We start from the raw sequence: 14,551 nt of genomic DNA, 5'->3' as shown, positions 1-14,551 counted from the left end.
TATTTTTAAAAATTATTTCTTGTCCTGTTCTATAGTTTTGTAATACTGTACCTCTTTAGGAAATGAGTGATATCTTAGAGATTATAGCCTATTCTATCTTCCCAAACTGATTGAACTGTACAAATTGGCCAATACTGTTGGAATTAACCTATCATAGGAGCCTATGAATTTAGAAAACTTAGTATTCTAACCAGAGAGTGACCAGAGACAACCTGGTTGTCACCCTAGAAGTGCTGCTCTCATCTGTGAGTAATTGCTTTTAATTTTAACAAAGATATGGGGATCCTTATAGACAGTGATCTCTACAAGGGTTTCCATAAAGATCCAATGTACATGTGTGAAACTGTAAGACCATTAGATTTTGCAGCAGCTTTTGCTGCTTTTTGCAGCAGATTTTGACTTACAGCAGCTTCCAGGGAGTATGTAGTTTATCCTCGGGCAATTTCTAAATTGCCCTCCTCGTCCTCCTTGGCACCACCTCCACCATCTTCCTGTTGCTCTTTTCTTGCCTTCTGTTGTCCTACCTAACTTCCTAGTTTCATGATTGCTCCTTCTCTGGTTTCACTTCTTGCCATTTAAATTAGAATTTCCACCTTAAATTAGAATTGTCTCCTACCTGCTCTATAGAGCTATGTGTGATGGCTTCCTGTTGGCTCTCCCCTAGTTCAATCCCCAAGGCCTCCTCAGTCAATGATTCTGAGGATTACCAAATCTAAACCCAGATTCCCAACTAGCTTCCCTCCCAAACTTCTGGTCCACATTTCCATTAGTTACCATTCAGGCATATAAACATGACATTTAGTATATGTCTAAGGGAATTTATTATCTTCCCTGTTACCTCTATTTCTCCCCCTGCATCCTCTACCAGTGGCATCCCTAGCCATTAACCCATGTACAAAATTGAGTACTCTTTTCCATCCTCTTTACCATTCACAATTAATAAAAGGCCAAGACCTGCCAGTTCTGCTTTCCACCATAGCAGCACAGCTCCATAGCAACCACCAATGCATTTATGACTACAACAAAGCTGATAGCTTATATTGTTAAGGTCAAAGTACACATAAAAGTCCTGGAGAAAATAATGCATTGTCCCTTTAAAAAGTAGTTTTAAACTATGCAGGAAGTATGCAGGGGATATGTAGGAGAAAGAAGTTGTTATAGTAGCAAAGAAATCACACCTATTGCAACTGAAGGAAAAGCACCAGAGGTGTTTTCTAGGCATACCTGTTACGTTCCTCTGACGCTGGAACACAGGGTGCCCAGAAGGGTATAAATGAATAAAAGCAGTTATTCTCCAAGTGGGGGTAAGTACCACAATGAGCAATGGGTCTCCTACATACTTCACACTCGCCAACACCACCCTGCCCCCTCACCCAAATTATGACCTGAAAACCCTGAGGAAACATGTCCCCTCCAAGAAAACTACTATGATACTAATACTAATGAGCTATGACAATGAGTATGTTTCTCAGGTGAGTAATGACAGAAAAGGGTTTGAAAAATCACTCAATTAAAGTAGAACTCTAATTAGTTCCAGCAAGTTAGCAAGCCATAAAGAGTGTCAGGGCCTACATGACTTTGGATCCCAAGAGAAGATTCTAAGTGAGTTCTAATTAGCCCAGAAACAAACACCATGATTGAGTCAAGCAGAGATTGACAAAGTGAGATGAGGGAAAGGCTATCAACCTATTTTAATATATTTTTAAAGTAATGTTCCTTTTATTGCTTATAGGAAGTAAAAATATCTGCTCTGCTATTAATTTAACTGAATTTAATTTTTATGGAGAAAACATATATAGCTATAAAAACATATGTATATTTTAAATTCCAACTCCTGTTTGGAATTGTCCACTCCTAACAAGGGCACTCTGTCACAGGCTCTGGTCAGTAGTTAGGGTACTATTACTATTAATTTGTAAGAAGCCATTTGAATTGTGGTCATTGAAACTAGAAGGAACTTCCTAAGCTCCAAGTGTGTCTTGTAGATATAATCTTATTTGAAGGAAATAAACCTAAAACAACAACAACAAAAAAGAAACAGTATTCCTTCTTATAAATTTTGGGAGGCAATTGGCAACACTAGGTTGAAAACAAGGAGGCTGAAATTCTGTTCTTATCCTTGGTACAAACCATCATAAAAGTCTGGGCAATAATAATGCATTTCACTGCATTTTACGATATCTAAAACACTTGCATTACCTTAGCTCATTTTAGTTGGATTAGATAGCCACTAAATTGCCTACCAGCTTCAACAATTCTACGTCTCTGTATTTTTCCATACATGTATATTTATATTTACTTAATGCAAGTAAACCCACATAAAGACAACCCAAAATAAAACAAATTCCTAGATAATCACTGAGTTCATCAAAGAAATCCATACTGCAAAAGGATTTTACACCTAGATTGCTTTCAGTAGTGAGCTTCTATATATATTCTTAAATTAACAGACATATGAAAAGTGAGTTTACATTCAATACTTCAAAACTCTTTGGGAAGGTCTATGGAAACATTTCTACCACAAAGCCTGAGATTTTCAGTTTTTCTTCTTGTGGGAAGAATGTGGCCTTAACACCCTTTACCATTAAGCAATGTTCACGGTCTATATTCTCTGCCAAGGAACTGCCTAAAAGGAAGGAGATTTATACAGTATCTAAAGATCCTTTGATCTCTGGTTTTAGATTTTCTTTTTATTTGTTTTTATTTGACAATAATACTGATTAAAGTATTTGTATCAAAAGTATTTCTTAAAAAATCATATTCATCTCTTCTTTCCCGTAAAATCTTAACAAATAGCTTCCCCATTCATATTCTAAATAAGGTAAAAGAAAATTTTGGCTGCTGTCCCTGCACACTTTTAATTTCTGCCCCGAGAGAAATAAAATGCTCAAAATATTTGTTATCTGCTCTTCCCCCTCACCCCAGCACACTCTTCTCTCCCAAGGAGAGACTTCTGGTCATGCATGTAAAGATTTGGATGTGTGCTGCAGCCGAACACTGTCGTTTGACCCCACCTCAAAGTGAGTAATCCCAGATCAGGGGCCCACAATTATGTTTGGAGGGTTGAAGAATCCTACTATCAGGCAGCAAAGGGCAGTACAAGACCACCAAGCATAATAGATTCTAAAAAAAAAACCTAAAATCTTTTGACCACTCTGGACTCCTGGTGTTCTTCAATTTCTCATTCAGGTAAGCCAACAGAATCTAAATAAATTCTGCCAAGAGAGGAAAAACAGTACAAATTTAGCAGACCCTAACACTCAAACCTTTTGAATTAAGTCAGGTACATCTGCTCTTAATTACATGCATGCACACACACTCACACACATAAATACATACACAGCGGTAGATTAAAGACAGCTGCACATTCTTTGCTTGTCCTCCCATTGAAAGGTGGAGCTTAATTCTCCTCCCTTGTATCTGGGCTGCCTTTAGTGCCTCATCTGACCAAGTGAATATGGTGGTCATGATATTTGGAGACTGTTAAGGTTGGCTCAGAAGGCATGCAGCTTCTACCCAGGTCTCTTGGACTGCTCAATCTTAGAGAACTCCCTCTTAGCCTGCCCTTTCTTGGAATCCAGCTGCCATGCTGTGAGGAAGCCCAAGAGGCTCCACAGAGAAACCCACATGGAAAGAAACTGAGGCCTCTTAGCTGACTACCCTGGCTGAGCCCCCAACCAAAACCAACACCAACTGTCAGCCATGTGAGTGAGTCATCTTAAACCATGCAGCCAAGTTGAGCTTTTAGATCACTATATCCCAGCCACCATCTGGCTACAATGCCTGGAAGATTCAAAACAAGAATACCTCAGGCTTTCCCACAAAACTGTCAGCAAAATAAAATGTGAGGTTTAAGCTATTAAGTGTCTAGGTGGTTTGTTAAATAGAAATAGATTTCATCATAGAATGGACCCCAGTAATGTAGGCTTAAATTTCTTGCCTTTTCAACTTGCTGGTAGTCCAGAATAAATGAGGTAATGGTTTGCAAGACTCTGGTCCCACCCAAATGGGACAACGCCTGAATATTGAAAACTATTCAGGCTACAGGGATATAACACAATATTTATAACATCTGATTTCTAATTGGCTTTGCAGACTTAAATCTCGGTTACATGTATCTTATTCTAAATTAGTTATAATCTCACATAAGAAAAAGGTAAATCAAGCTAATAATGCTATGATTACAGCATTTTGTAGAAATTCTCCCCCCAAAACTACTTGATGATTTATGATCATTTTACCGCATATCACCAAGTTTAATGTGTCATCATTTAACAAAGAAATGCATTAAATATTGCCACCTTTCAACATCACATGGCTTTGAGGAGCTTCTCTGCCATTTAAAATACCCAAGTATTGAAAATCAGAACAAACAGAAGAACTATTATAAAAGAAAAACAGTATTATCCCATTCATTTCTTCAAATAAGAACAGTTCAAAGTAATACAGAAAAAAAAGGAACACTGTGAATTCTAACACACACACACACACACACACACACACACACACACACACACGTGCAGTCTATGCTGGAGGCTATATGATATCATATCTGTACCGTTCAAAACAGAATCCTATCATTTGGAATTAAAACACATTCTCCTTTCATTAAGCCTACTCTGTGTGAAAAGGGTATCATCCTTTCATGGCTGAAATTCCTTCAAAGAAAGCACTGGAAGCATCTTACACAAATCCTCTCAGGTCCTTTCAGGACAAAACGTGGAGTACAGGTTAGCAGGATTATTTCACCCATTGACCAGCTATGCTTGCAAAAGTGTGATTTGTATAATATGTTAGATAGAACTTGTTTCCACTCTATAAGATGTCTAGAATGCATTTATACCAATTCTCTCAATATTTAGGGGGCAAAGACAATCAGATATACTTGTTTGTGTGAAGCAAAGTTATCATAAACTATAATGCAAAGCAAATTCTTCATGATTACCTTAGCTTACTCCATATAATACCACCAAGAAGAATTTACGGCTCTTTCAAAATCCAATGTCTATAAAGACAGAACGCCTTGGAGGAAAATGGTACCATACTTAAGATAGTGATATCTTTTATTAGTACAGTAAAGTCCTATTTTTATGGAATAGGATGGGTCTGAGGTCATTCCATAAAATTGATTTTCCAGAAAATGGAAATAGGCAATTTACCCTAAGAATTTTATTGAAAAATTATGCTATTCTATTTGAATAATGATGGGAATGTTCTACACGTTTCCTTTATTAATGAATTAAAATACACAAAACACCATAAAATTATATTAGAGGTTCAAAAGTATCACTTAAATCTTCTTTACCAGTCACTTTCATTTTGTAAAATCAGCAGTTCCATTAAAATCGTATTATGTAAAAATGGGTTTTTACTGTAATAATAGTTATTACCTATTTAGCTCCCAAGGATGTTGTGAAAATTAAATAATAAGCCATTGGAAAGCAAATACAAAGTGTTGCTAATACCAGGGGCCAAGAGGGGCAGTCAGATGGAAAAATGAAGGAAAAGAGCACCTGATACATTAAAAATCACAGTTTTCATCTCTAATTCCATTACTGCCAATACTCTATGCAGTGGTCATGTGTACTGTTACCTCATTTAATCTTTGTAACATTATGACATACATATTAATTACAGCCCTCATTTTATAGATGAATGTCAGAGAAGCTTAAAACTTGTCCAAGGTCACACAATTGGTCAATGTTAAAATCCACATGGGAACCTAGATTTATCCTAGTCAACAGCCCATCCTCTATATCCTAAAACGTTACTAACTCCCTAATATGCCTTTGTGTCCCCCGACCTTCAGATTCTTACTCCATTTTTTAAGGTCCTCTTCCTCCATGAAGCCACCTCTCTTCCATTTACCTGAGACACTTTGATTCAAAACACTTTGATTCAAAACACTTCTGTTGCTAACTCCAGCTATTTGTTGTATTATTATGTATTCTGTGGGGGTTTTTTTAAGTTTATTTATTTTGAAAGAGTGCAAGCAGGCAGGGGAAGGGCAGAAAGAGGGTGAGAGAGAATTATAAGCAGGCTCCGCACTGTCAGCACAGAGCCCACAGCGGGGTTTGATTTCAAGAAACTCTGAGATCATGACCTGAATCAAAACCAAGAGTCAGACACTTAACTGACTGAGCCACCCAGGCGCCCCTGTGTTTTATTGATTCAGCTAAATCCCTAGCGGTTTGAGGTCATGGCTGTATCTGATTTGCCTTTGGATCCCCGGATCAGGAGCACCTGGTACAGAGCCTTGAACACAGTGAGTGTTCCATAAGTGTTGCCTAAACTGAATTGGAAAGAAGTGTTAACTTGAATTACAACTACATTTGCTGCCAGATGTAAAGAACATGCTTTTGCTAAAGGCTCATTACATCAGATACCTCTTTGGGAAGTTTCTCCAGTTTTTTCATGTGTATGTACCTAATGGGGACGTGGTAAGATTGAATTCTTTGAGCATCTGACATATGCTATGTACTCAATAAATAGTTGGGTGTTTTTTTCCTTTTTAATCCCAAGTGAAGGAGACAATATGAACAATAAGCAGGGAAGTATAAATCCTGTATAATGTATAATCCGATTTGGATGAATCAGAACAAGCAGGGCTGGTAAATTTGTCTTTTTAATGATACTATGAGGAGGGCTCTGGAATCGAATTTCTTGTTGCAGCCTCTTTACTTACTAGCTGGATGAACTTGGGCAAGTTACTCAACCTCTTTATGTCTCAGATTCCTCACCCATAAAAAGAAGGACAATACCAAGATCCACTTATAAAGTAGTTGTGAGAATCAATTGAGAAAATCCACATAGAACATGTAGCACACAGTGCAGGTCACACATCAAGCACTCAAATTATATTTGCTATTATTATCGTCATTATCATCATCATAAAAACCTTAACTCATAGGTATCTGCTCAAAGGAAAAGACATTATTCTTCACAGCCCTGTACAAGTTATAGCTGTACTGTGTCAAATTCATGAAACTCAAAGATTTTAATTCTAAAATTAAATTATCGGTGGCAGCTTTGAGATTGTGCACTTCTTTCAAGCAATATTTGTTGTTGGTTTTGTGCCACACTTGGGAGAACAAACTTATCTGATTCAAGGAAGACTGGGAATGAAAGAAACCAAGAGAGCCAGGTAAAAGTCATGAACACAAAACCACAACTAGAAAGGTAAATTCAAACTAAAGGTCCATCAGAGGTCAAAATATCAGGGTTTGCCAAAAACTCGAAGGGAAAAGTAAACCATAACAGCTCCTACGCAAGACCCCAAACAGAACAATGGATTCAAATGTTCACTGTAAGATCATTTGTTGGGGTTAAAAGATAGCTTATTAGAGAAGAAAAAAGAAGCAACAGGATAAGAGTAAAAACTTTGTTTATTATGGATTACATACTCGTTTTCATTCACTTGTCTTTCCATTTGAAAACTGGAAATAATAAACAATAACTGCATGGCTTAAAAATATTAACTTCTCTGATTCTCACAATAACACTGGAGGACCAATGGAAAGATACTTTCTACATCCAACACCTGTACTTCTCCCTCATGCCCCACTTTTTTCCAAAGCACTGATCTGTGCTATTTTAATTCTATTTTATTTTATTTCTTGATCTGTGCTATTTAAGAACTGTTTCATGGAGAATCCAAGTCCATCTTATAAGCTGACCATGCATGAACAAAGGAATGAAGAATGACGGAGAATGCCAGGGGCTCCCAACAGTCAGGGCACACAGTGGATATAGTCAACTGCAGTGCCAAGCAAGATAGCTAACATTACTCCTCTCTCAGCATAAAGGTCCCTAAGGATACTAAAAACTTGGCAACGTTGAAAAGCTTCACTTGCTTCCTGCATGGGGTGGGGGAAACAGCTTGCTTAGTGGGAAAAACCATAGCCCAGGGCCAATCCGCTGGCTACATTCATCAAAGAAATGGCTGCAACAGAACAGATTTTTCCCTTCCGTATGGGAATGACTCATGAGCTTGTTTATTCAAAAAGTTACATTCTCCATTGAGAGAAGTGGATGATAGGGGAGTAGGATGATAATAATAGTTCAAGTTCATACTAGTCAGCCTGCCCTCTCCTGTCTCTCATCTCTCTCTGCACAGCTGTATTGGCACAACTCCAATGCCCAAAATGTGGTTACCATGTTTTAATCATTCTGCCTTCATTTTGTATCCTAAATAAAGCAAGAAACACAACTACTCTTTTTCATTTACTTTTTGCCCTCTTAGAAAGAGAATGCATTGATTCGGTAAGAATTACTGACTTTGTGTCAGACTGCCAGGGTTAAAATCCTGACTGCTGACTTGCAAACTGTGTGAACCTGGGCAAGTTACTTAACTGCCCTGGGCCTCTGTTTCCTTGTCAGTAAAAATAGGAATAAGAATAATACTTATATCACAAAGTTATTATGAAGAGTGAATTAGTGAACACATGAAGAATAATTCCTGCCATGTTGCTAGTTGTACATTTATTGACATCACTTCACAGATGACCAAATATTCCTCTTCCAGTATGGATGTTTTTAAATTCAGGATTACCTTAGGAAGTTCAAATTAAGCCATAAATGAAAGTAGGTCTTTTAGGGGAGAGATATTTGTTCTCTGAAAAATATTTTCTTTTCAGGCTAGGGAGATTTTCTGGGAGTTTCGAGAACTGGCTCGTAAGAAAGAAGAATTTTGGGGGCACCTCCCTGGCCCAATTGGTACAGCATGCAACTTGATCTCAGGGTTGTGAGTTCAAGCCTCAGGATGGATGTAGACACTACTTAAAAATAATAATAATAAAATAAAATCTTTAAAACAGAAATAATTTTATAAGTATGGGTGTGTGTTTCTGTTTATCTGAAGAATCTTCTTTCTTCCATATGTGTGTATATGTGTATATGGGAAGAGGGTTCTATCATCTAGATGTTAGATATATACATACATACATAGACTTTTATTTTTCCGTTTTATTTATCAGTTTCCTTTTCCAGCATCTTTGACATATTGTGGCAACAGAAGAGCTTATTCATCATATTTTCTATATTTGAAAAATTCTATATTTAAAGTTTAAAAGTTCTGTATTTAAAATATCCATAAAGGCAAAAGAAAAGAAGTAATTTGCAAATTGCTTCTTTCTATACACTATGTCTTCCAAACATAAGGACAGTAGAATTGGCTGAAAATCTGTTCTTTGACATATAAGAATAAATCCCATTAGTGGAGTTTTCTAACTCCTTGTGGCATGGTGACTGCCCATTCCACTTTAATGAAGGTAAACAGAGCTATTTTTATGAGATTTCATAGGACTATTAAATTCTTCACCTATATTAATTCAAAAAAGAAAGTTATAGATATAAGGGCCTACAAATAAGAATGCCCACATTCTTTACATGTTGTACAATATATTTAAATGACAGATAATTCCCAACTGGATTGTCTTGGTTCAGTCTATCTGTGATTATTTAATTAAGGGACTGTTTTACTCACTGGGTAAAATCAGGACATCATCCCCAGGACCTGGAATGGTATGGTTGTGTCCTCCCCAGCCTTCTTCAAGGCCTATCCATGCTTCAGGAAGGGACCATTTTAAAGCTGACTTAGGTGCAGAGGTAGAAGCTACAAAATGAAAGAAAAATAGAAAAGTAACTATGAAAATCTGACTCACTATAATAACTCGCAAATTCTGTCTTTATTTTAGGATACGAATGATATTTTTACCTCCCAAGGTAGCTGTCTTTTGATATTTTATAACCTTCCAAAAATCATTTTATCAATTATAAAGCAAGTATTCAATTCTTCAATTACATCTATTTCTAGGGAAAATACATTCTACTTTTGTTATTACACATTTGTGTTTTGCCTTATGCAAATATGGCATATGCTTATCATGGAACATTGGAAAATGCAAATATAGAAAAAAATAGTAATAATTACCCATAATCTCAACACCTAGAGATAACTGCCATTAACCTTATATTTGCTTTCCTTCCAGAATTTCTCAGCATTTTTATATAATTGAGATTACATCATATATTAATTTATATTCAGTTCTTATTTTAATTAGCTTAGCAATTTTTAAGATGCATTTTCTAATGTCATTAAAACTCCTTGCAACAACCAACGGAATGGGAAAAGATATTTGCAAATGACACATCGGACAAAGGGCTAGTATCCAAAATCTATAAAGAGCTCATCAAACTCCACACCCGAAAAACAAATAACCCAGTGAAGAAATGGGCAGAAAACATGAATAGACACTTCTCTAAAGAAGACATCCGGATGGCCAACAGGCACATGAAAAGATGTTCAACGTCGCTCCTTATCAGGGAAATACAAATCAAAACCACACTCAGATACCACCTCACGCCAGTCAGAGTGGCCAAAATGAAGAAATCAGGAGACTATAGATGCTGGAGAGGATGTGGAGAAACAGGAACCCTCTTGCACTGTTGGTGGGAATGCAAATTGGTGCAGCCGCTCTGGAAAGCAGTGTGGAGGTTCCTCAGAAAATTAAAAATAGACCTACCCTATGACCCAGCAATAGCACTGCTAGGAATTTATCCAAGGGATACAGGAGTACTGATGCATAGGGGCACCTGTACCCCAATGTTTATAGCGGCACTCTCAACAATAGCCAAATTATGGAAAGAGCCTAAATGTCCATCAACTGATGAATGGATAAAGAAATTGTGGTTTATATACACAATGGAATACTACGTGGCAATGAGAAAAAATGAAATATGGCCTTTTGTAGCAACATGGATGGAACTGGAGAGTGTGATGCTAAGTGAAATAAGCCATACAGAGAAAGACAGATACCATATGGTTTCACTCTTATGTGGATCCTGAGAAACATAACAGAAACCCATGGGGGAGGGGAAGGAAAAAAAAAAAAAAAAAGAGGTTAGAGTGGGAGAGAGCCAAAGCATTAGAGACTGTTAAAAACTGAGAACAAACTGAGGGTTGATGGGGGGTGGGAGGGAGGGCAGGGTGGGTGATGGGTATTGAGGAGGGCACCTTTTGGGATGAGCACTGGGTGTTGTATGGAAACCAATTTGACAGTAAATTTCATATATTAAAAAATAAAAAAAAATAAAAATAAAAAAAAAAAAACTCCTTGCAACATAATTTTAATAGGTACATAATATTCTATCATATACAAGGTCTATAATATCCTTAATGTTTGGCATTTAGGATCTTTCCACTTTTAAAATTATAAATAATGCAGTGTTAAATCTCTCTATACAAATCTGCCAGTAACAATGATATCTTCTTAAAATAGAATCTTGGCAATGGAATCACTGAGTCAAAGGTATAATCTTCTCATAGTTCTTAATGCATATTAAGGGCAATGCATAATAAATCTGGACACCTTTCATTGCAGTAGTTTACCTACAGTTCATATGTTCCAACTGGTTTTTATTGCTTCTGCCACTGATGGTCAAATGGCATTTCCTTTTCAACCATCCACTGGCCACTTCATGAGGGAATGGTAACATAAATCTAATAATATCCAGTGGGGGCTGCCCAATATCCATCATGCACAACACCATGTTGAACTGCACCCACATGTTCTTTTCAGAAGTGTGATCCCTAGCACAGAGACAGAGGGCACAGACAGTCTCTCAAAAGAGGATGAGAAGATTCACAGATGATACCAAATGTTATTTGAGTTTTAAGAGTTCAGATAATGTGGTATCTCACATGATGGGGGGAGGGGGCACAAAAATCTCACCCATTATGCTAATTTCACAAGGATAAATAATGAGTACCTTCTCTACCAAAATTTCCTAAAAAGTAGGGATACAAAAAGGAATAAAAGGCCATTCTTTCCTCCAAAGGAGCAAATAGTGTTGTGTAAGTTGTATAAATAAATCTTGGGAGGATAGAGCTCTGAAGGTGTTCTCTTTAATGGTACCCAACAGAGAGGAAGTGAAACCTTGATAGAGGAGCCTTCCTGGAGAGGGAGCAGCTGAGCTGCATTTTAGGCTTAGGAGTGATAAAGGGAAAGGGTGTTGTGGTGAGACAGACAGAGAGGATGATCATGAGTAATGGCAAGAAATAAGACATTAAGTGAAGGGTCTCTAAACAGTTTGGTGTTGCTGAAACACAGAGCAGGGAGGAGGCAATTGATGAGGCTGGAGAAATAATCAGAGATCCAAGCGTGATGCAACAAAGATGGTAACAAAGATAGAAGAGACAAAGATGACTCCTAGCATAGGTGGTAATGGGCAGAGATGTCCATTAAAACAGAATTGGTGAATTCAGTTTGGAAAATATAGAGTTTGGGGTGTCTTTGAAAAGGCCTCCAGGTGGAGATACACAGCAAGCAGGGATTAGATATGAATCTGAAGAATAGGAGAGAGCTCTAAGTCAAAGAGATGGATTTCAGGGTTGTATTTGAAACTCTGAGGATGGTGAGGATATCTCCAGAGGATTACAAATGAGAAGAAAAAATGTCTTAGGTCAGAACCCTGGGGAATGCCCAGTTACTTTGTCTACTGGAACCCAACTCCCTTGTAATCATGGTCTCATTAAAGCCCTTGGGTAACTGAAAAGTATATAGATTGTGGTCAAGTAGAAATCCTAGGGAATTTAGGGGTGCCTGTGTGGCTCAGTCAGTTCAGCGTCCGACTTTGGCTCAGGTCATGATCTCGTGGTCCATCGGTTCAAGCTCCATGTTGGGCTCTGTGCTAACAGCTCAGAGCCTAGAGCCTGCCTCTGGTTCTGTGTCTCCCTCTCTCCCTGTCCCTCCCCACTCACACTCTGTCTGTCTCTCTCTCAAAAATATATAAACATTAAAAATTAAAAAAAAAAAAGAAAGAAATCCTAGGGAATTTAATCAGCACAAAAGAGACACTCCACCAAGGGAATCAGTCATGGTCTTGGCACAAGGCTCACTCAGAAAGAGGCTTTATAAATATCTTATAAACACCAAGACTGTAATACCTAGTTTCCTCCCAATTTTGCCTCCTTTCCAGTAATATAAATATTCAGGTGGGGATGGCTTGAAGGCTTTGTTGAAATAGCCACTAAGTAGCACCACAGAGGCCAGAGAGAGATGCTCTGTTGCCTTATTTCCAGTGATACTTCAAAAGGGGAATAACCAGTTTCCTTAAAACCATATACCAAGCTTCAAAAACTCTTTATATCACAGAGATTGGAAACAAATTCTTCACTTTGTCATCTTCATTCTAATATATAAGAGAGCTGAAACTGTCTTTAAATGGACAAACTGAATCTTAATGTTCTAAGAATTATTATTATGAACGACTTTGACCATTCTATACCATTCTGCCTTAAGATAAGAACACTCTCATGGAGACATTTCAGTCTCTTGCAGAGTTACTAGATTTCTATAGTTAATATCAGGCTTCTTTGTGCCTATTACTATTAAAGAAAGGTGGGGAGAAAAAAAGAAGCCTACTAGAATTAAAGAAGAAGCAGTCAGAGACATGCATGAAGAACCAGGAGAGAGGAATGTTTTGGCAGCCTAAGAAATAGAACATGACCAGAAGGCAGAAGTGATCTTGTTAACAGTGAAGTTCTGATAAAAGAGTGAATAAGGATTGACTGCTGAATTTGGCCACCAGAGCATGGATGATCCAGATGAAAGTGGCTCCAGCGGAATGGTTGAGGTGGAACCAGTGTAGATAATAGCGGATTGAGGGATGCAGGGGAGGGAAGGAAGGGAAGACACTGGGTCAGATCATCCAAAATGCTCACTGAGGATTGAACATTTTATGATTAGAGACCCTTAGTATTTTATTTGTCTTCCTAATCTTTAGATAAATGAGTCTTACCTTGAAACCAGACTCCATGAATTTTGGTCAGGACCAACATTTATAAGGAGGCCTCATCTTGCTTTCCTCCACAAATCTGTCACTCAACAAAAGCCACAATTTAAGGTGGTCTTAACTTGTTATCTATCTGAACCAAATATTGCCCTCTCCACCTTGATCCTTCATCCACCAAGCTTTTTATAGCTCTGCATCAAGAGGCTAGTCTTTCGAGAAGTTTGCAGCAGAGATGTCAACTAGAGGAATATTCAGTATCCATGAATTTTGTTTTGCTTTGTTTTATTTTAATTGAGAGGCACTGACCAGAAGAGGCCAGCAAAGGAGAGGCTAACTACACAAGACAGAGTCATTTACTGATGGGACAAAATTCAAAAGATGTTGAAAGATGGATTAACTGTAAATAAGAGAAGGGCTGATAGATTCTCAGAAATGTGAGGAAAGGAAATAAACTTAGATCTGTGGGAAAAGGATTAAATTTAGGAAGAGAATATACCTGATTATATGAATGTTCTCATGGCACTATGCACCATATATCCAGGTACCCCCCACTGAAAATACATCATTGGGTAAATGCTCTTCAGAAATATTCGTATCTTCCCCCCAAGGTAGGTTTCCTTGCTCATTTTCTCCTCTCCAATATTGTATAAAGCACTGTGGACATTGAGAGGATATAAGTAAGACCATAGTGTTGGAGGAACATGAATGACCTGCACATTATACACTCATGTTGAATCTCTGAATGGGTTAACATATA

The 14,551-nt window shown here is 37.7% G+C and overlaps 1 protein-coding gene across 2 annotated transcripts in view; it reads right to left on the bottom strand.

The window, feature by feature from the left end:
* The window catches only part of PKHD1 (PKHD1 ciliary IPT domain containing fibrocystin/polyductin), a 488,429-nt gene that overhangs the window by 211,722 nt on the left and 262,156 nt on the right, over nt 1-14,551 (bottom strand). For both annotated transcript variants that reach the window (XR_002082091.2, XM_019457395.2), the window contains exon 52: nt 9,485-9,613. Coding sequence is in view for 1 of the 2 variants with exons in the window: in XM_019457395.2 (XP_019312940.2) it covers nt 9,485-9,613 (129 nt within the window). In the remaining variant the exon portion in view is untranslated. The remainder of the gene's footprint in view (nt 1-9,484; nt 9,614-14,551) is intronic.

Source organism: Panthera pardus, unplaced genomic scaffold (assembly GCF_024362965.1).
Source record: "Panthera pardus isolate Hobbes unplaced genomic scaffold, ASM2436296v1 HiC_scaffold_17, whole genome shotgun sequence".
NCBI lineage: Eukaryota > Metazoa > Chordata > Mammalia > Carnivora > Felidae > Panthera > Panthera pardus.
Note: the sequence above shows the minus strand (reverse complement) of the source record. Positions and strands in the feature narration are given on the sequence as shown.